The 21,058-nt window shown below is 49.8% G+C and overlaps 9 protein-coding genes across 9 annotated transcripts; 4 read left to right on the top strand and 5 right to left on the bottom strand.

Annotated features, from left to right (window-relative positions):
• Positions 1 to 251: 251 nt before the first annotated feature.
• On the top strand, positions 252 to 1,913 carry POJ06DRAFT_279701 (uncharacterized protein; the record flags this gene model as incomplete). The annotated part of the gene is made up of 6 exons (XM_056189835.1): positions 252 to 365; positions 410 to 477; positions 528 to 664; positions 774 to 1,117; positions 1,150 to 1,454; positions 1,478 to 1,913. The coding sequence occupies 6 exons, from the start codon at positions 252 to 254 to the stop codon at positions 1,911 to 1,913; spliced, it is 1,404 nt and encodes a 467-aa protein (XP_056047659.1).
• Positions 1,914 to 1,983: 70 nt separating this feature from the next.
• POJ06DRAFT_279700 (uncharacterized protein) lies at positions 1,984 to 3,191 on the bottom strand (the record flags this gene model as incomplete). Its single annotated transcript, XM_056189834.1, has 4 exons — positions 1,984 to 2,252; positions 2,282 to 2,553; positions 2,653 to 2,776; positions 2,831 to 3,191. 4 exons carry the CDS (start codon positions 3,189 to 3,191, stop codon positions 1,984 to 1,986), a joined length of 1,026 nt encoding a protein of 341 aa, XP_056047658.1.
• Positions 3,192 to 4,399: 1,208 nt separating this feature from the next.
• On the top strand, positions 4,400 to 5,697 carry POJ06DRAFT_15340 (NmrA-like family-domain-containing protein). The gene has a single exon (XM_056184690.1). It carries the CDS (start codon positions 4,484 to 4,486, stop codon positions 5,405 to 5,407), a length of 924 nt encoding a protein of 307 aa, XP_056047657.1. The 5' UTR covers positions 4,400 to 4,483; the 3' UTR covers positions 5,408 to 5,697.
• A 540-nt stretch (positions 5,698 to 6,237) lies between these two features.
• On the top strand, positions 6,238 to 6,519 carry POJ06DRAFT_190579 (uncharacterized protein; the record flags this gene model as incomplete). The annotated part of the gene is made up of 1 exon (XM_056184806.1): positions 6,238 to 6,519. A coding segment is annotated over one exon (282 nt), but the record flags the coding sequence as incomplete, so codon positions are not given.
• A 364-nt stretch (positions 6,520 to 6,883) lies between these two features.
• On the top strand, positions 6,884 to 7,210 carry POJ06DRAFT_265031 (uncharacterized protein; the record flags this gene model as incomplete). The annotated part of the gene is made up of 1 exon (XM_056189045.1): positions 6,884 to 7,210. One exon carries the CDS (start codon positions 6,884 to 6,886, stop codon positions 7,208 to 7,210), a length of 327 nt encoding a protein of 108 aa, XP_056047655.1.
• A 638-nt stretch (positions 7,211 to 7,848) lies between these two features.
• POJ06DRAFT_265030 (Sodium/hydrogen exchanger family-domain-containing protein) lies at positions 7,849 to 10,156 on the bottom strand (the record flags this gene model as incomplete). Its single annotated transcript, XM_056189044.1, has 13 exons — positions 7,849 to 8,347; positions 8,405 to 8,547; positions 8,598 to 8,663; positions 8,718 to 8,757; positions 8,795 to 8,812; positions 8,865 to 8,891; positions 8,946 to 8,998; positions 9,057 to 9,105; positions 9,172 to 9,412; positions 9,462 to 9,558; positions 9,624 to 9,668; positions 9,721 to 9,983; positions 10,039 to 10,156. 13 exons carry the CDS (start codon positions 10,154 to 10,156, stop codon positions 7,849 to 7,851), a joined length of 1,659 nt encoding a protein of 552 aa, XP_056047654.1.
• Positions 10,157 to 12,367: 2,211 nt separating this feature from the next.
• On the bottom strand, positions 12,368 to 15,649 carry POJ06DRAFT_15183 (uncharacterized protein). Its single transcript, XM_056184681.1, has 4 exons — positions 15,242 to 15,649; positions 15,116 to 15,179; positions 14,961 to 15,052; positions 12,368 to 14,908 (listed from the first exon to the last, which is right to left on the bottom strand). The coding sequence occupies exons 1-4, from the start codon at positions 15,551 to 15,553 to the stop codon at positions 12,569 to 12,571; spliced, it is 2,808 nt and encodes a 935-aa protein (XP_056047653.1). The 5' UTR covers positions 15,554 to 15,649; the 3' UTR covers positions 12,368 to 12,568.
• Positions 15,650 to 16,329: 680 nt separating this feature from the next.
• Positions 16,330 to 19,055, bottom strand: POJ06DRAFT_243909 (uncharacterized protein). Its single transcript, XM_056186422.1, has 2 exons — positions 17,618 to 19,055; positions 16,330 to 17,560 (listed from the first exon to the last, which is right to left on the bottom strand). The coding sequence occupies exons 1-2, from the start codon at positions 18,704 to 18,706 to the stop codon at positions 16,472 to 16,474; spliced, it is 2,178 nt and encodes a 725-aa protein (XP_056047652.1). The 5' UTR covers positions 18,707 to 19,055; the 3' UTR covers positions 16,330 to 16,471.
• Positions 19,052 to 21,005, bottom strand: POJ06DRAFT_243906 (uncharacterized protein). Its single transcript, XM_056186421.1, has 4 exons — positions 20,796 to 21,005; positions 20,578 to 20,690; positions 20,247 to 20,355; positions 19,052 to 20,193 (listed from the first exon to the last, which is right to left on the bottom strand). Exons 1-4 carry the CDS (start codon positions 20,841 to 20,843, stop codon positions 19,447 to 19,449), a joined length of 1,017 nt encoding a protein of 338 aa, XP_056047651.1. The 5' UTR covers positions 20,844 to 21,005; the 3' UTR covers positions 19,052 to 19,446.
• Positions 21,006 to 21,058: the final 53 nt, after the last annotated feature.

Genomic DNA, 21,058 nt, shown 5'->3' with positions numbered 1-21,058 from the left:
TTCTCGACATTGGGGTTCGGCAAATCGGTCAGCCAGTTGAGAAAATTATTGTCGCGAAACATTTCCCGATATGATGGCGCCAGATTACTTAGTCGGACAACACAAGATGCTTGGTTGACGTGGCAACACGGTGGTAAGGTTTTGCCTCCGAGCCCTTCGTCGCTGCCGTTGAAAATACTGATTGTTATTATAGAACATACCAGGGCAAGCTAGAAGGCAGGATTGATACCGTCGTAGTCAGGGTTCTCAAGATGCGATTGGCCAAGTTAAACTGTCCACACCCCCGGCCAACCCCCACGCAGCGCCAAACGGTGTCTACGTACATTGGAAGACATTTCCGAAACCGTTCAGCCCCTGCAAAACGAGTACAGCAGCCCCTCGCGACGACGACGACGACGACGACGACGAGAGGCCACCTCCCCAATTGCTGGGCCCGTCGGCAGGAGCAGATGGTCAACAAGTCGTCCGGGAATCGCGGTTTCGCCGTTCGAGTAAGAAAGGCGGTCAACAGTCTTTCCTAGAAACAGGCGCTGGGCCGATAGCCCTGAGTCTGCAAGGTCCCGTCCCGGGAATGTCACATTGCTGCTGCGGCCGGTAGTAGAATGCTTTGTGCCAGCCTATCCGACTGAACATCGACAGAATGTCTCTCATGTTCTCGATTTCCGTGAATTCTGCCTTGCCTCAAACATTGCCCCTGAAGCACGCGTGTATTTTACTACTCCCTTTAGCTTGGTCTTCAAGCTTCTACCCTCCTGGATCAAAAAAATCAACAGATATTCACTATCTTGCCGCTCGTTTGACGCATTGGGGTACGGGTCCCACCCCGTTCATGCGCTGCTGGGTGCAGATGGTCTGCGGCGATATGGCGCTTTTTGACTCAGTGGCCACCTTCACACATGGTGTACGTATCACTACGCTGGAAGACAAGGTCACACCTAGCGCCACCATGTTGTGGCACAAGGCGCGGGCGTTGAAGGGACTGCAAGCCAAGGTATCAACAGAGGCGGAAGACAAAGCAGCGATATGGACAGCAAGCGAGACGATCCTGGCGACATTTTACCTAATGGAAGGAGCGGCAAGATTTGGGTATGAATCTGAGTTTAAGGCTCATTGTCTGGTTTACTCCGGATGATGCGGTTGAGGGGTGAGGTTGCGAGTGCTTGCTTGAAAGACCTTTATGTTATGCAGGCGGTTGGGCTGGTGGAGGGCACAGAGATGGCATCCGAGCTCAGACATGGCATCATTCAGGACGGTCACCAATCATCTAACAATGAGCCGGCCGCTGTCACTTCTATTACAACGAGGTCGGAACTTCGATACCTCCGGCCAGGTCTGCAGCTCGAGGAGCCCTTACGTGCCATGATTGATACCTTACCAGTGGGCTTCCGTGACTTGGTTGCGTTGGGAAATCTCAGCATCGAGTTCATCCTTCTTCTTGAAGAGCAGCTCCAACAGTACAACAGCATTACCGAGGCAGCGGAACGACAAACCAAGGGGTCAAGAGAGCTCGTGTGTTGGCTAATCAGTCGCAGAATGCAGTGGAACACTTGGCCAGTTTGGGCATCGTCGCATTCCTTACTCGGCACACGGCACAAATGCAGATGTTCCCTAAAATATCATTCCTTGATAAGCTGACGATGCTGGGGAGGCAGATGGCGTCTTCTGGCCAGGCTGGAACATCGTGCTACAGTGAACTGAGGGTCTGGGCAACGCTTGTTGGTACTGAGATAGCGACTACGGCTGGTGCGACCCTGAGGCAGCGTGCTCATGACGCGATGACGAAGTTGTTACTCCAAGAGAGGTGGATCGATGGTTGGAATGACGTGGAGAGGATAGCGAGGGGATACTTATGGGATGAAAAGACCCTGACTGCATGGAACAGATACTGGATGAGCTGTCAGGATATGAGCTAGGTCCGACACGCAGGTCAGAAGCTTGAAAGAGAGCTTCGAAACAGAATCATAAGAAATAAATTACTATCTGCTAGTCCAAGTCAACATAGCCATACAACTTCATTGCCTGGGCATCTTCTTCCATTCGTTGAGCCCAGGTGCGCATTGCCTCGAGGAACGTTTGCACATTCTCTTCTCTGCTCATATCAATCGGCTCCTGTCCTTTGCCTACTTGCCGAATCTGGCTGCCTGCGATGGTATTGGTCAAAGCAAAGTCGTCTTGATGTACCTTTTGATTGATGGCAGCAGAGATGCTACCGTTTAGCATGTCTTTAGCCAGACTGAATTCTTGGGTGACCGCTTGGGTGACCGCCCGACCAAGACCAAACCATCAACTGTTTTCAAAACATCCAGCATCCCACTCAGCGTCTTAAAACCTCCCGTTATGTAGGTTTTTGTCTTCTGTAGTGCGGGCACGATCATGTCTGCAAACTCCAGAAAGAAGGCCTCCCTCTTCCTTGTCGACTCGCGTTCGTGCTTGAATGCCATCGCCTGGTATGTGCCACCACTCAGTTCGACAAAGTCAAACGTTGCCTCTTCAAGCATGCGGCAGAGCTCTCTTGCTTCGTCCACTGTGAAGCCACCTGACTGAAACTCCACGCTGTTGATTTTGATCCCCAAAATAAATCAGGAGGCGTATTGGCCCGAATGGATTGGGCGATCTCCATGATTAGGCGAGCCCGGTTTCTCAGGTCACCACCGTATGCATCTGTCCGGAGGTTTGTGCTTCGCGATAAAATTGGGATAGTAGGTACCCGTGGGCACCTTGCAGTTCAATGCCGTCAAACCCAGCTCGGTGTAGGTACTGCGCCGCAAACGTGAAGCTGCGCACGATTTCGTTTAGCTCTTCCTGGGAAGCAGGATGCGGTTTAGCAAACTCAAGGCCGAAACTTTGCCTTGGAGATGAACATCGCTCGCAGAGACAGGATGAGGTTGGATTCTTCGGTCGACTTGTCGTCCCGGGTGTGTGACCTGCCCGGTGATAAGGCTGCCGTGCGCCTTTGCGACAGTAGCTAGTTTCGTGAACGCCTCGAAACGGGGTCCGTCAAATGGAGCATCGGTGGGAATGATGAGATTACCGGCCGCTTCAAGCTGGTCGTATGCCAACATAATATTACCTGTCAGAATGTGTCCGAGGCCTCCTTCTCCCCATCGCTGGTACACATTGTGTATCTCAGCTGAGGGAATTCCCCGAGCCTCTGTTTCCTGAGGATCCCAGGAGCTGAGCTTCTCCGTCATGGCTGCTTTCAAGAACCGATTAGAGGCTATTTTCTAGCTGAACTCGAAGCGTAGTGGTTCAGCCAGCGGCGAAACATCTTCGCGCGCTGAAGGGAAGCGGGACGCCATTGTTGGTATTCTGTGAATAAGGCCTGTCTCTAAATGGAGAGAGAATAAATCTTCATGTAGGACTAGAGGAGCCTTGAGAGACTTTATAAGAAACGGATGTCCGAGAGTATGCTAGTATCAGGCGTATTTAGATAGTACTTCTACTCCTATGAGGGGATTTTCTTCAGAGCGATGGTCTGAAGACTCTTGGCGCAATAAAGATGATGCAGTAACCTGTTACTAATAGAGATCGGCAGGGATACACGGATAGCGGATATATCCGCGGATATCCGTCAAAATTACGGATACGGATAGACCTTAGGCAGGTACGGATACGGATACGGATAGTTAAAGCCATCTTGATTAGTCATATCACATCGCCTTACCTATCGCTGCGGTCCCAAGGTGGATCTTGCATATGAACTTCCCTTGTCCTCTGTGTCTTTCTCCTTTGAATTCGCCATGGGTTGGATCCAATCCTGCAATTGGTTGAACTGGTCCGAAATGGTCGGAAAGTAAGCCAGAATAAGTAATAATTCCTCCAACGTTCAGGACTTTTAAGCGATGTAAAATTACTTCCTTCTACAGTATAGTGTATGAGAAGTTTGTAATATATAAGACGGCGAGAATGGTCATTCCTACGTTGATATCCGTGGATATCCGTGGATCAGGGACTAAGCTTCGGGGTAACTATACCATTGTGTAGCCTCATTGGCTTCAGGGGTGTTGATGACTTTACCTCAGCCACCTCAGACGTGGCCACAATCGGCGGTTTCACTGCCGCTTTCAGTAGATTACATAAGCTTTTGTGTATAAGTTAGATGAGCGTTGCTTCCGATTAAGACTAGCGGCGGCAGAATGGCGCACGTGATATACTTGAGTTAACTTTAAGTTAAGTTCTCATGTGATTAGTAAGGCATTCCAGTCAAGTCTTCGTGGATGGCTGGATTTGCATCTGCTTCCAGAATATACTGCCCGCTTCAGTGCAACAGATCTCCGATTTGTCATTTCTCCATTGGACTGTGAACTACAGTAAAACGCACAGTTGTGGTGAGAACACACTGTGTCAATTAGTATTTAAGAGCCGCCTACTCCACGTTTGAGAGGATCATCGGCCTTGTCATCTTCATCTTCTTCATCCATATTTATTGAGCAGTAGTCGCTCTCAACCCTTCTCTCCCAAATTTCAGTGCACCACCGGCAGTATGCCTTCACTACATGTCGCTCTCGTTGGCGGTACGGGGAATCTCGGTCCGGCTATCCTAAAAGCGCTTCTCGCAGCCTCGCTCAAAACTACGGTCCTAACACGAGTCGGGAGCGCTCACAAGATTCCCGTGTCGGCCGGATCGGAAACTTTGTTGAAGGTTTTGGAGGTGGACTACAACTCGCACACCTCCCTGGTCTCTGCACTTGATACCGTCGACGTGGTTGTCTCAACTCTTGGCTTTACAGACCTGTTTAGCATACAGAAAAAAATCATCGACGCCTCCCTGGACGCGCATGTCTCGCGTTTCATCCCTTCGGAGTTCGGGAATGATTCAGCCAACCCACTTGTCCGGCAGCTGCCACTTTACGGGGACAAAATCAAGACACAAGAGTACCTAGAGGGAAAGGTTGCTCAGAATCCAAGCTTCAGTTATACAATGTGTTATAGCAACTCTTTCTTGGATTGGCAACTCCAATTCGGCTTTATGGTCAACCTCAAAGATCATACCGCTACATTATATGATGGCGGCGATGTTCCTTTCTCCGCAACTCGGCTTTCAACCATCGGGAAGGCCGTGGTTGCTGTTATCGAGAATCTCGATGCCACAAGGAATGAACATGTTTACTTTCACGATGCCGCTGTTACCCAGAATCAGCTCATCGAAATCGCAAAGCGTATCGATGGGAAAGAGTGGTCGACAAAAGTTGTCTCGACAGCTGATGTCGAGAAAAAAGCGTACGAAATGTTGAAAAGCAGCGACCCGGCAGAGGTCGGTAATGCGGCGCTAGGATTTATTGCCCGGGCTTGTTGGGGCGCAGGATATGGAGGCGATTTTAGTGGGAAGACTAGCAATAAGCTGCTAGGGATTCCGGAGATGAGCAGTGAAGACCTTGAAAAGTTGGTTAGGGAAATCATTGGGTGAGTGAAGGTTTAGGTGACATGTTTCTTAGCGGATTCATGGTATGTTAGCTCGTTCTAGCTACGTTCTGTACTGGCACTCTGGCACTCTGGCACCCGGGCATCGAGTTCCGACCAGGGGTCTCACACCCCAAATACATTGTCTTTTTCCACGCATCGATTTGAACTTGCTGTCCCCTAAAGATCATCTAGCTGCAGTGCCGTGTCGTCTGCGTGATGAAGTAATCGCTACCCCTACACAGTAACTATGGTTAATTACATAGTCTTCCGGAACGTACTACAAGTGGGTCTCATGCCTTACTTGCAAAAGCTCTTACCCAAATTAGCAATGACTTCTGACCAATGAGATATCCTTGACCGGTAACCTGTTGAAAAAAAGAGAGGTTGTGTAATGACAAAATAGGAGCTCAGAAGCCAAGTAAAGCACTCTTCGGTAACAACAAAGATAGATGTAAGACGGGAGCTGCCGTGGCTCCACGGATACCGAGTATCACAACCATGGCTCTTATCACTGCTTCATTACAGTCCAGATTCACGCGTCGCATGTAAGAAAGATTTGGGCCGTCTTTCTTTAATGGAAAGGACGCTCCGAGGGCAAGGTTCGAAGAACACCGTTCCTTAGCGTAATCGCGATCGATTTTCTTGGAAATCTCCGGGCTGGTAGGCGCGGCGCAAGGGTCTCCACGTGGGCGTGGGGAGGAGTCCGAGGGCTAGCTGTGATCCAAGTCTCCTCGGTGCAGTGTATATAAACGGCGCCTGATCTATTGTCGTGTCATTGCTACAAAAGCAAGAACCTGCACTAGATAACGCACACCTTTGAATGGCACTCTTGCAGAGATATTCGATATTCAGCTTCACGCGTATTTAAGGCCTGCAGAAGTCGTTGCTCAGCAGTTATCTACCGATAATGGCATCACAGATTTGGAGGCGGAAGATCGATTGGGCCGGTATGGTTCCAATGAGCTGAGCGGTGGCGGTGGAGTCTCCCCTTGGAAAATTTTAGTAGGACAGATTTTCAACGCGATGATACTAGTTTTAATCATGGCAATAGCTGTTTCATTTGGGATCAGGTCTTGGAAGGTGGAGTGGTATGTGCCTCTAGTTGGTTTCGGATGAATGGATAACTAATAGACCAAGATCACGGCCGTAATTGTGCTCAATATCGTCACAGGATTTTTGCAAGAGTATAGTGCGGAGAAAAATATAGATTCCCTTCGTTCCCTCTCGTCACCAACAGCGACTGTTATCCGCAGCAGTCATATCAAGGTTTGTCTGTTCTGCCGAAATTGTACCCGGTGATTTGGTGGTACTCAAGACCGGTGATACGTTCCAGCCGATTTGAGAATTGTCGATTCAATGAGTTCGAATATGTTTATGCATTTTGAATGGCAACCATCTATATACTGCAAGGGCTATCGCGGCTCAGGTGGGAATTATCCCTAAGGATGTGCACATGTTGGCTCCGGATGTCATCTCAGCCATGGTTATGACTGCCGCACATGTCGACCGCATGAGCGAGGCAGAGCTTGATACTCTACCAGTACTGCCGCTCGCTATTGCCCGTTGTGTACCACAGACAAAAGTGCATGTCGTTGAAGCCCTCCTTCGCAGGAAGAAGTTCGTGGCAATGACTGGTGATGGCGTGAGTGATTCACCGGCATTGAAACGCTCTGATGTAGGTATTGGCATGGGCCTGAATGGGTGTGACAATCAATATTCCAGTTCGTGTGAGCTCGTCTTCCGAGGTCGCTCCACTACTTTTGTCTCCTTGACATGGTTCGCCCTCTTCTTGGCTTGGGGTAAGTAGCGACCAACTGAGGTCACTCCTGAGCAAACTAACAAGTCTTTTCCCATATGGTTCACATGCGCAGATCATTTTTCCGCATGCAATTGGCGTCCCCGAGAATATTCTGTCAGTGGATATACGATGTCTGGCGGAGTCAATTTCTCTATTATTGCAGGGTATGTGCGATTTTTACAATTTCGTTTCGCTTGTGTCTTTGCTACGTAGCCAATCAGATTTGTCACCGTGTTTCCCTCTCTCTACATCCCTGTAATCAATCACGTCGTATTCATACATTCAGGAATAGCCTGGGAGTGGGCATTGTCTTTACTGAGCCATTTCTTTTCCTCCTAGGTGTGGAGTGTTGGCAGTTTTGTAAAAAACAATACTTTTTGCGATATGGCGAGAAGATTCGGAATCATGAAATGGACCTCTCTGAATCGACCTCTGTTGAGTATACGTCGTTGGCTATTCGCGATGTGGAGAGTAATCGAAAGTGATCTCTAGCTATTGGTTACAAAATATAAAAGGAATTTTAAGTGGTAAGAGCTTGGCGTATTTCATTGGTTCAAGTCATGATAGTGGTTTAACTTGTACTCCAGAGTATCGTTATGTAAGATACAATTTGCTTTAAATAATTCGTTCGTAACTGTTGTCAGTAGTCAAAATTGTATTTCTTGTCCAATGTCTACCTGTGAATGTCCATTTACCGCTCCAGTCGGTCCAGTCGGTCCATTCGGCCCGGCTTTTCCCTTAGTCGTCCCATAATTGAGGACATCAACAACGACTATGTCTTCGAGTTCATCCCCATCACTGGAACCACCAGCATTACTTGGACCCGCCACGACGTTACGACGCGCGATCCTCGCCACTGGATCGTGCTCCACAGACACCGCTGTGCTGAACGTCGAAAACTTCCTGACGGACAATGTGCCAAATTGTGTCAGTGATCTCGACAGGGTTCGAGGCAGTTTGGGTCCTACGACTATGGCAGGAATAGACACTCCGTGTGCAACAACACTGGTCACCATCAAGAAGTAGATGACCGGCGGTGCCGTCTGTGCGATATAGAGAACACGCTCTGTTTGCGTGTACGTAGCTAAGGTTTCAAGCAAAACCAAGAGATAGAAGATTGCACCTACACCGATTGGACCGAAATATCTAGAGGAAAAATTAAGTCATGTTCCAGGGACAGGGACAAAGTTGATGGATACTTACCCCGCAAATATGGCCTCCCTGAAAGTCGCGATAGTAGGAATAGCCTTGTACATCAAAAGCACAGCCGGCAGTCTGCGGAAAGCTAGAATAGCAAGACCCATGACAATATATCTCCATACCGGGATTTCATGGGTATTAAATTCCTATTATGCATCTCAGAGCGTGTGCTGAATGAACAATTTGCGAGACTTACCTCCCAGGGGGTCACGATGCCAAACCACGTAAACATTGCGACGTTGAGTATCAGGTCCAAAGAAGACTGGTGCTCCGCATTAGATATCTTCTTGGTACCAAAGTTACAGTCTCGACTCACCGGGAGACTATCCTCTATGGTTTCGACACGGAACCAGTCGCTGATTCGGTTAGCACATTACTAATTGTGTATATTACATCCACAGTACGTACTCCCTAATAGATCGTCAGCATGTATTTAAAACTTATTGGACATACGAGCACTTACCATGTGAGCATGTTACCCGCGACAAAACTATGGCTAGCGTCAGCGCGCATTCCTGTCGCTTGAGTCACATAACAAACATACCAAGCAAGTAAGTCATCAGTTCCAACCATTCCAGCCGTTCCAACAATAAATAGCTGTAAAAAAAATCAGTCCATCTTCATTTGGATAAGCAACGCACAGACACGAACTTACTGCGAGCGCGAAAACAAACACCGCGAAAGATTCATCATCGATCAAGTTCCTATAGTACGAAATTCACAACCGCCCTTACGGGAGGTGCAGTGAGGGACAATCAGCCTTAGTTCACAAAATCTTGGTTGGCACAGCCTCAGGTGCATTCCAGGAGGTACAGCACAAAAGGAAATGGGGAATCGACCTCTCTTTTACAAAATGTAATGTTCGCATTGCAACATATCCTACGACAGCACCGTATATGACTGAAAGAGCAATCTCGTACAGTATCGTCTCGAGAATCCAGTCCTTAGCAATGGTAGGCCCTGTGTCCCTTAGAATGAAGAGCCCCAGGAAAAGGAAGGGGTATCCGAATCCTATTCCTGTTAATACATCATTTAACTACCAGAATGCAATCCTTCTTACCGTCATTTGCTCCCGATTCCGCCGAGATAATATTTCGAAGTGGTTCCGCAATATACTTCTCCGCGAATCTCCCTTTGACAATAGAGTTGCTGAGTACCTGACTTTGGAGTCAGTAATGCAATTACATAAACTTCTAAATTCATTTACAGCTATTCTTCATACAGGGTCCGTAGGTGTAACACAAGCACCGATGATGAGAGCGTCCAGCTAAGGTATTGTCAGTGCATTCCAATATCTCGTTCATACCTGCACCACTTACGAATCTCAAATTTGGTATGCACAAATAAATAATCAGCGCCGAGGCAATCCACATAGTTGACATTACAGGCACAAGCAGCATGAATAAGCTCTTCCATTCGAGCTGTAGATATTTTGCCGGTAATTGCACGCCGGCCAGTACAAGCTGGATTCCCAGTACCAGTCGCGTGAATTCACGAGTTATTTCCTCTTTTGTAGCGCCGTATCCATCTGGGCGGAAGAGGCCTGCCGCTTTGAATAAAACCCCGAATAGCAATGAAGGCACTACCGTAGAGACGTTAGCAAAGGCACGACCTGGGTGCGATACTTCACGACTCACAGGCTTCGGAAATATACGCCCTCTCTCGAACCAAATGCGACACGAGCCCAAATACAATTATAAAGCCTCCCAGCAATGTGCAGACTAAATTGAAGTTACTTAGCACAATCGTCGGCATGATGAATATACCAGCTTAGTGCAGGTAAGTCCCGCAAAACTATGGTGTTTTAAAAGTTCTTGTCGCCACCAATTTTCAAGTATATTCATTGAATAATAGGTGATATCATCGGAGAATAGCTCGATTTACCAGACAGGGCAATCATGCTGAGAGCTTATCCTTTAGGACGAGAAATGGAGACATGCCAAGTCTGAGATTCGCAATCTCCCAGCCGGGTTTGGCACTTGGCAGCAACGTGCAGCTCATTTAGAACGCTAATGGACGATGCATTAGGAGGTTTGAAATAAATATTATACCGTCACTAGATTTTTATAAGTCTAATTGGCCGGATTGCAATTGATTGTGTAATTGGCCGGAATTGAAAGTATTTGCACAATGTGCTGTTTATGCTGGCCCCGAGCATGCATCTTCGAAATTCAGTTTACACCTTTAGGAGTAACATGCTCTTTTCCATAGGATCATCGAACTAGACATCATATAAGCTCAGATTAGGGATCGGCACGGATAATATCCAGGCTAATTTTTCCTTATCCGTATCCGTATCCGTATCCGCGTAAAATATCTATATCCGTATCCGTATCCATATCCACCTATATTTGGTTTATCCGTATCCGTATCCGCAGTATCCACGGATATCCGTAATATCCATGGATACGACTCACGTGACCTTGAAGGGGCTTTTGCTCAGCCGTTTTTGGTTTGGAGCCCAGGACTATGGAAAGAGGATGATCCTACGATACGACTGACTATATTGACCACTCAATTGGGCTTCAAACGGCTATATATCTAGCATTCAATAACGGACAAAACCCCTAACCCAGTATATAAACAGTTGCGACTAATCAGATCCGTGTTCTGATTCAAGCCTCCCTCAGCTCCTAGCCAAGCGCGCACCAAATTCTGGATTCATTGGACTTCCGTTCCCTATACAACTGAATATTTCGCAAATCGCAACTCACTTAAACTCTCCCAGTATTATTAGTTTACACATTTGCATTTGTTACTCGTATCCGTGGATATCCGTGGATATCCATGGATATATCCGCGGATATGACTAATCAATATTACCTTATCCGTATCCGTATCCATATCCGCATATTCTCTATCCGTATCCGTATCCGCGACGGATATCCACGGATATATCCGTCATCCGTGTATCCGTGCCGATCCCTAGCTCAGATACTTGGCGGTGCCCAATTTCCGTAAATCCAAAGACCAAATAGAGCAAAATCAGGATAACTATATTTTCTAATACTGTTTCTCTGCCGCGTCACGAGCACGTGTTCACTGCTCTCAGGGGCTCGATAAACAGAGTAATAATATGTGACAAAACCAAGAAACACAGCGCAGGAACATCGCCCATTTCTCGCTACATCACAGCCCGTGCCCAGGAACTGAGGGAATCATTTTGGGGAGGGAGCAAACACCTGGCATCCTTGCCTTCTGACGTCACTTCGGCAAGAAGATGGGCGACTTTGCCTCCTTGTCCGTCGGTCTCCGGGGAAAGAGGCAGACCGGGGAGGAGGAACTCCAGCACGGGCAGAACAAGCAATGCGAGACAAGACAAGACGACCAAGTGATCTTAAAACCTTACCCGCTATTCCTCTTTAGGACTCTTGGAAGAATTGGAATAATTTTTGTCTTTCTTGGATGGTGTTATTGAGTTCTATTTGCTTTTACTAATACTATAGGCTATAAAGGGAATAGACACGGTATCTACGATAGTTCGTGATTTGTGTTATTTGTTACATTTGTCCTGAAAGTTCTTTATTCTCAGAAATTGGTCTTCCTCACTTGTTGGCCTGCTCTAATCGGATCGGTGTGTAACTGTCCATTTCATCAACAGCTGAGAAGAACTTCTAGTTATATAATTCCCCCCCCTTTTCGAGGAAGTCTGACGATTGGTTTCGACCGCACTTTTATTATTATGCTCTGTGTATAAAGGCGCGCAAATGGCATGAGGCAAAAAACAGAGCCGACTAGCAACGAACCAAATCGACAGGAACACCATAAAGTTCACAAAACAAACATTGCGTTGATACGACGTGTTGATTGAACTTAGCACAAGATCACCATCACGAATGGCTATCTATTGTAGATAACGTCTGATCTTCTTGTATTGCATGAGCGGCTTCTGGCGGTTTTCTACGTGAGGAAAGTGTGGCGAATGGCAATAACGGACGACGCCATCTAAATTCGCATTTGGCCAGTAGGACGATTCAGAACCAAAATTTGCTGTAACTTATTATCGGCCAGGTGTTTACAAAATGTACAAATCTGTCTTGCCGCCTGAATTACTCCCGAACGAAACCATCAAACCTGCTTATACAATCACACCCGAAATCAGACAATAATACTATATGGATCAAATACAAGTTGCCCAAAAGTAAACGCATATCACTCCCAAGAAAGCTATGCTAACATCCACCGACTCCCTTTCCTGATATATTTATCCATCAAGTCAGCTATATCAGCCAACACGAACTTACAAATCACCCGTCCAAAGAACTCGCTTGCCCGTCGCACTGCCTTATCGACTCGGGCTTGCGTGTCAATCGGTAATTTGTCAGCTGAAATTAGGACGGGTATTTGCTCGATGAGCTGGGCACGGTCGAACAAGACGACTAGAACACGGAGATAACTGCCAAGCGGGCCCCGTAGCACTTCGCCTGGGATTGAACTAGCAGCCACTTTGCCGTCTGCATTTCGACCGGGAATACGGTTCTCATCCACTGAAACCGCAGTAGGTACGGTCAGTGAGCTTGACCTGCTGCTGACGCTCATTGGCGGCGCAGGCGCGGTTCGTGAATTGGACTTCTTCCAGCTCCGCGATTTCTGCGATGACGACTCGCTTGCGACAGAAGATCTTCTTCGGTCTGAAGATGCATCGCTTCCTGAACTCGCTTGCGACGATTTTGAAGACTTTCGTCCGAGCATGGAAAACTCATTTCCACCGAACCCGCCGAACCCGTGCGTAAAATCAGAGCCATCGGGAACCAATATCCTTTGTAGTTGCATTTCAATCCTATTCATCACCCGTTCCAGCTGCGCAAATCGTTGCAATGAAGGGCTGTCTTCGAACTGCAGTAGCGCAGCGATGATGCTCTCGCAGGCTGATGTCTTTTCATCCTGTGACCGTAGCTTGACACCGGGGAGAAGGAATACTTGTGGACAGAGCCGCAGACGATCGGTTATGAGTCCACCGGTTGGACAGGTAATCGCAGCACGGATATTGCGCATTAGCCAAAATGGACGCGAGACTGGGTTTGCAGGCGGTGGTGGCAGAGACTCACCCCGGCGGACAGCGTCTCTCCTTACCTCAGTTGAAATTGGTCCCGCGGGAGTCAATAGAGTGCCATTTGTCGGGAATGAGCTCGTCGAGGCTGAGCTCGGGGTTGACTGGTCTTTGGATACAGGCAAAGAGACGGAAGATCTTGATGTATTGGTAGACTGAGACCTCGTGATTGGTCGTGACGCCAAACTTGGTGCAGGTGCCAGCGATTCGGCAGCAACTGCGGATCCATTAGAAGATGCCGGCGAAGATCCCGTTCGTGAAACAAGTGCGCGAAGAGACGAAGTGACTTTACGAGCATTCGTCGCAGATTTCACGCCACTGGGCGATGAAGAAGATGAACGAGAGTTGACGGACGCAGATCGTCCAAGAGCTAGTGTCTTATGCGACACCTCAGCATTAGTTGGAGGTGAGGAGTGTTCGGTTTTGAAGGTCGTTATCGACTGCGGAGTAGGAGTCGTCATATCTTCGGATTCGGTTGTATCCACGCCCTCGGCATCATCAGCCTGTACTGATCCAACAGACTTGACAGAACTAGCCGGTCCTGAGATAGTCGATTCGACGGATGCAGCCGAAGAAGCAATATGTGTGCGGCCGAGGGGCTCGTCATAGTACAGCCCAAGACCGGGCTCGACTTCATTAGCACCGTCAGAGTCCTCATCAGCATCTTCGCCGCCACCAGACGGCCTAGCTACGCTCTTGGTTTTCTGCGCCATGGGACGAACCGGCGGATGCCCGAAACGGGCTTTCGCTAGCTCTACATCCAGATCGAACTGCTGCAGTACCTGGCCGACGGTCATGTCGGCGCTCAATTGATTTTCGGGGTGCTTCTGCAAAATATCCAGATACTTTGAAATTGTAATTGACTGGCCGCTATTGTTTCGCTGTAATGGTGGATATACGATATTTTCTGCTTCCTGTGACTCTTGATCTACAGACTCCATGTTGGGTTCCACGATGCTGATGGGTGGGCTGGGTGGTTCAAAGAAGGAATCAGTGTCATTGAATTGCTGGTCGCTGCTATTCGCGCCCGGCGTATCCGCGGTTGTTGGTCTGAGAGGAGGTGGAGAGGAAGGCGTACTGATGGTCCCACGACGAGCCATGGATGTCAATGGCGACACCGCTCCACTTGTCGACGACATCGACGACGTCGAACCCCGTACATTCATACTGCGATGCCATTGTCCAGGCGGTGTTGGGCCGTCACTAAGCCCTGCATCCTCTGGAACCTGCGGTGGGAACACATCGCGGAAAGCAGGTCCTGATGAATCGTTGCTACTTTGGCTCCCAAGTTCTTGCGCATAAGCCAGACTCCTCCGCCTCGCAGACGGGTCGCCGGCAAAAGACTTCCTGAACGATTGCGGACGACTCCGGGAAAGTGGCGACGGAGGAATGCTACCCTCGGATGCAGACACAGATCCTAACTGAAGCTCGGATATGCGCTGCTCGTAGACGTCGTGCTATAGTCTCAGTTAGCATCGCGACCAGGTCGAACGACGACTGGAAACTTGCGATCTTCCGCAGCTTAGCTCTGTCGTCCGCTTTGCTTGACCTCTCTATCCCGATTTGAATAAGACTGCACGCCTCAATGTAGGCCAATTTCGCTGGCGGTCAAATTAGTCACCGACGTTGTGATGACGTCAAAAGACTAGGACACATAGACATACCACCCTCGCTATTCCCATCATTGTCAAGCACCACAGCATCATTCGCCTTCGCCAAAGCTTTTAACTACACGAGTTGATTAGCGGAACACGCTAGGCAGCTAAACGGAGAGAGCCTGTGACGCATACCATGATCTTCCTGGACGACGGATTCTCATTCGCGACTCCCGCCAGCACTTTTTCGTCGGAGTCGGCCTGGTCGTCATCCTCGTCGTACTGGCCCGTGGCAAAGAACGTGTCGGGCCAGGCGGTATACACTTGCTTGCCGCTGCCATGCGCATTCTCTACTGACGATGCAGTCGAAGATCTATCCATGGCATATGTGTCGTCCACTTCGTCAGGGAAAGCCGACGGTCGCGTAGAAGATCCTGTATCTCGGGCATTAATGCCGGAGACGATTGACGGTCGTGGGGGGAGCGGGGCCCAAGGTTGCGACCGCATCAATTACTATTACGATTGAGTGCGGTTGAGCTGATGTGAGAAGGTCAATTGACCGGAATCTGATATAGCTGCAAACAAACGATGATAAGCTTGACCTGAGGACTTGACCTGAGGACTAGCGCCATTCACGACATGGCGTCCGCGGGTAACAATGTTAGAGAGTCAAATTGCGACCGTCGCTGCCGCCTCGGAGTCAAGGATGCGTGGCACTTTGCACGAGGGAAAAAAAAACCCAGACGGCGGCAGCACTAGCAGCGCAGCAGACCTGATGAAAGAGGTTTGCATGGAGTAGCAATCTGGACGCCTGCCAACGAGTAGGCCGCCGCTAGATCACGTCTCACAAGACAATGTTGGCCCTGGCACACCCATCACGAACCTTGCCCAAGTCAGGGGTCGGCTGCCTATCTCCAATCTGCGAACCTTATTATTTTACCGATTAAGAATTCATTCCACATCTTATTGGGCTGAATGGTCTTCGGCTGTTGCATTATTACTGTTGGTAATATAGCGACCGGTTCGACGACGAGCCTCAAACCGCGAACGATAAGCTCAATTAGAAGTGCTAACATAGCTGCAAAATATAAATGCGCACACTTCGGATTTACGATATATAGCCCACGCCAAATTCGAGCCAGCACGTGCACCGTCTCTAATGGCCGGGTTAGGGATATGCGGTTCATTACAACGGATCCCTGCTTACAGTTGTATTTACATTGTCAGTTTGCTATTCCGGAATTTCAAAAATTTCACTAAAACGTATCGTCGAACCATGTGCTCCCGAACTGGCACAAAGTGCATAATCGTACATTAACTCTACTGTATACAATTTTTACAAAACATTCCTTCAATATTAGCAATCCAAAATAAAATAAAAAAAATTCACAGGATACAAACACTATCATTAGCACATTAACGTCTCTAGATTACATTATTGTCACCCACGGCCGACTTGGGAATAGCGCCATCGACCCAGCCTTCATCACTGCTGGCGTCCTGCTTCGCGCGCTTCCGATCCGGCCCTACGTCTTCATCCTCCGAGCTCGGTTCCTCAATATCCTCCTCCGCGAACGCAATCACGTCCGAGTACTTTCCGATCAGCAGCTCGTTCATGGTCTCGTACTGGGTTCTTTGCACGTTGCCGTACTTCTTGCGCGGGTTCTTGCCGCCGTTGGACTGCTCCCACATGGGATGGTTCGCCGACGTGAGCACGAGCGAGTTCTTGTAATACCAATCCGTGATGAACTCGTCCATGATGGGCACGATCGGGGACAGCGGCTTTGTGCCCGCGAATGCGATTGCCGCGCGCACACGGTCACGCACTTCGCGGTGGCCGAGCAGGTAGACCAGACCGCCGCACGCGTCGCCGACGCCGACAAACACAAAATTGCGCGCGTCGGACAGGTCGAGATAGTTGTCCCAGACGTACAAACAAAGATCCTGCAGCGCGACCTGCACATTGTACCCCTCGTCTTCCTGGTCGGTAAAAATCGCGGGTGCGTTGATATCGACGACACCGTAGCCCTTCTGGTGCGCCCACTGGATGTACTTGATCTCAGCGTCCATAACAAACGTCTCATGCAAGCTTATCTGTCCCGTCACGGGATCAGGCTCGGTCCACACATCCGGCGGGTCGTGCACTATCACGACCACCGTCTTCGCGCTCTGGAACGCTGGCGTACACAGGACCTGGTCCTCAAACGATCTCGAAATCCGGTCCCGGAAAATCGGCAGCTTGGTCATATTGAAATGGGCAAATAGCTGCGACGCCTGGTATCGGCGAATAATGTCTTGCAGTCGTTCGACGGCAGGTGCTTCCGGCAGGTCGTGGATCATGTGTCCGATCTTCATGCATTTCCAGAACCGCGCTTGCGTCCGGCTGACTTTGTCGACTGTCTGGACGGCCTCGGGGCGGGCGTAGACGTTGGTTAGCGGAATTGGAGCGTCGCCTATGAGCACTTTAGTCACGCCGAGGGCCGATGTTGCGATCGAATCGAGATTGTAACCACCCTAGTCCTGTCGTTAGCCTCCGTGCCCCGCATTAAAGGTCATTGGCGGAACACCCACTTCAAGAACAACCGCAAGTTTGCCGTGGGCAAGCGACTTGAGCATATGCGTCATATGCCCATACGCAGCCGGCGACACAAAGCACTCTCCAAGCTCATCGCCGGGCGCGGCATCAAACCCGGACGACAAGATCACCAAGTCTGGCCCAAACTCCTCCGCGATCGGCATCACTGTCTTCTGAAACGCGTAGATGTAGTCGCCGTCGCCCATGCCGCCGCACGGCCAGGGGATGTTCACGTTGCAGCCCTCTCCTGGCCCTTCGCCGACCTTATCGTAGTTGCCGAACGTGCCGCCGGGGTAAAACTTGCCATTGTCGTACCGGTGCAGGGAGACGTACAGCACGTTCGGGTCGTTGTAGAACGCGCGCTGGGTACCGTTGCCGTGGTGAATATCCCAGTCCAGGATCAAGATCCGCTTGACCTGGTCAGGAAACTCTTTCAAAATGACCCTCGAAGCCACTGCGACGTTGTTGAACATGCAAAACCCAGCCGGCTTGTACGGTTCGGCGTGATGGCCCGGCGGCCGGACGACTGCGATCGCGTTCTTGACGTCGCCTCGCACGACCGCCTTGCAGGTATCGATCACGCCGCCGCAGCTCAGTTTGGCACAAAACCACGACTCGTTGTTGAAGTAGACAGAGTCGCCGTTGTCGGTCTCCTCGACGAGCTCGTCCTGGGTCATGCTGGCCGTGCGCTCGATAAAGTCCCAATGCTTGATTTCGTGCACGAGCGTGACCTCGTCCTTTGTTGCCTCCCGGGCTGGAATATGCTGCATCAACTTGCCGCCAATATGCGCTGCCCCACTCGCGCCCTTCATGTCAACCAGCCCGGCTTCCGCCAGCGCCTTGTATATCCGGTACACCCGCCTGGGATCTTCCGGATGTGGATCAGTGTAGTCGTACGCGTTCGTTACGATCTTGGCGTGGTACCGCATGCGCACGTCGTAGCATAACCCGGTCTTGAGACTGACGTACGGTAAAGGGTCTGTGACCAGCGCCGGCGGCGGCGGCAGCGGCGGCGGCGTCGAAGTAGTTGACGGCGGGATGGTAGGTGGTGCGCTTTTCGGCGCGATGCCGTTCGTGATCACCATGTATGCGCAAACAAACCAGCAAGATCGAAAGAAGTATAAAAAAAAAGCCTATAATGTAGTCCGCAGGTCTATAGATCTAGTCTACTGCCCACGTGTACGTCGAACTTGTTTTGTCAGAACCGCTGGGAGAGTCAAAAAATTAGAACTATCGGCCCATATAACTCTGCACACCGCGGGGTAGCAAGACAGACAAACAATACAAATGCAAAATGCAATTACAATCGCCTTCAAACGAAGTACCACCAACTCTGGACCACGGTCGGGACGAGGTGATTGTGAGGAGGCAATGCCGTGGTGTTGATGGCTTAAACTGAAGAGGTTGCGATGCGGCGGGTGGCTCCGTGCCCCGGGCGTCGCGACAGATCAGACAGCCCCTGGTAATGGGGCAAACTTCGAGCAGACTAGCGAACAGCGCTAACAACGATATTGAAGCGACAAAGAACAGAATTACATGTAACTTTCTAACGTTACCAAAATGGAGCGAAGGCATTTTATTACACCAAACCACGTTCGTTACAAAATTTCCATTAGATCGGCAGTCCAGACAATACTATCAAAGCAAGCTGTACCTGCAAATACATCCACAGAACTAGCGACACAATATAGGTCAAGTTGTTTGGTTTTAGCTATATAATATAAAGACAAATACGCTCTTTTGTCTAATCTTGGTATTGGTTTATACGGTATACAAGTTGTGAGGACATGTGGGGTGAGATAGGAAAAGACTATCAACCGCACGCCTAAGCCGACTTGGCGTCAACGCCAGCGATGTACACAATCAAGTCGACGACACGGGCAGAGTAGCCATACTCGTTGTCGTACCAGGAAACGAGCTTGACGAAGGTGTCGTTAAGAGGGATACCAGCCTTGGCATCGAAAATGGAGGAGTGGGTGTCGCCGACAAAGTCTTGGGAGACAACGTCGTCCTCAGTGTAGCCCATGATGCCCTTGTAATCGGTCTCAGATGCCTTCTTGATGACGGCCTTGATCTCCTCATACTTGGCGGGCTTCTCGAGGCGGACGGTAAGATCGACGACGGAAACGTCGGTGGTAGGAACACGCATGGACATACCGGTAAGCTTGCCGTTAAGCGAAGGGATGACCTTGCCGACAGCCTTGGCGGCACCGGTCGAGGAAGGAATGATGTTGCCAGAGGCGGTACGGCCACCACGCCAGTCCTTGTTGGAAGGACCGTCGACAGTCTTCTGGGTGGCAGTGATGGAGTGGACGGTGGTCATGAGGCCCTCAATGATACCGAAGTTGTCGTTGACAATCTTGGCGAGGGGGGCAAGACAGTTGGTCGTGCAGGAAGCGTTCGAGACAACGGTGTACTCGGGCTTGTAGGCGTCGAGGTTGACACCGCAGACGAACATGGGCGCATCAGCAGACGGGGCGGAGATGACGACCTTCTTCGCGCCACCAGCCAAGTGAGCCTTAGCCTTGTCGGTAGTGGTGAAGACACCAGTGGACTCGACGACGTAGTCGGCCTATGCCACGTTAATACTCGGACAATGACATTGACCAATCCAAGGATACATACGCCGACAGAGGACCAGGGAATGGCAGCGGGGTCACGCTCGCCGAAGACCTTGACCTTCTTGCCGTTGATGACCAAAGAGTCGTCGGTGTAAGAGACCTCACCCTTGAATCTAAAGCACTGTTAGACACGCCGCACGACGAACATAAAAGTTATGCGAGTAGAAATGCAGCCCGGGGTTCGACCCGGTTTGCAACGCCGGCTTGCATGACGTCACGCCCAATCACGATCAGACCACTGCCAATCACCCCCTACTTCAACAGCGACTGAGGTAATGGGCATTGAAACAAGCCTCCATGACATCTAACTTGATAAAGAAATGAATTGAACTTACCGGCCGTGGGTAGAGTCGTACTTGAACATGTAGGAAGCGTACTCAGCGCCAATGAAGGGATCGTTGAAGGCAACGACCTCGACATCATCACGGAGGAGGGCGTTTCTGAAGACCTGGATGAAGTAAGGCGTAAGTGCTGAACATTCGGGGCTTTGATTGAATCGCGTATGATCGATTGACGATCCGAAATGGAAAAGTAGAAAGACGGGATTACTTACGATACGGCCAATTCTGCCGAAACCGTTGATTCCAACCTTGACAACCATTGTGAATGTGGATTAGATAGTAAGAAAAATGTTATTTATCGGGGAAGAGTAGAGTAGGCAATCGAATATGCTGAGGGAAGAGAAAAGACCAGAAGGGCTGGGGGGGCGGCAGTTCGGATTATTATAACCTTGCAGGATGACGGACGACGAGGAGTTGGTGGGTAGGGGGCTGCGTGCTGGAGAGTACTGAGGAAGAGATGGCAGCTTCGCGCGCG

Source organism: Lipomyces tetrasporus (assembly GCF_029532465.1).
Source record: "Lipomyces tetrasporus strain NRRL Y-64009 chromosome Unknown POJ06scaffold_1, whole genome shotgun sequence".
Classification (NCBI taxonomy): domain Eukaryota; kingdom Fungi; phylum Ascomycota; class Lipomycetes; order Lipomycetales; family Lipomycetaceae; genus Lipomyces; species Lipomyces tetrasporus.
Note: the sequence above shows the minus strand (reverse complement) of the source record. Positions and strands in the feature narration are given on the sequence as shown.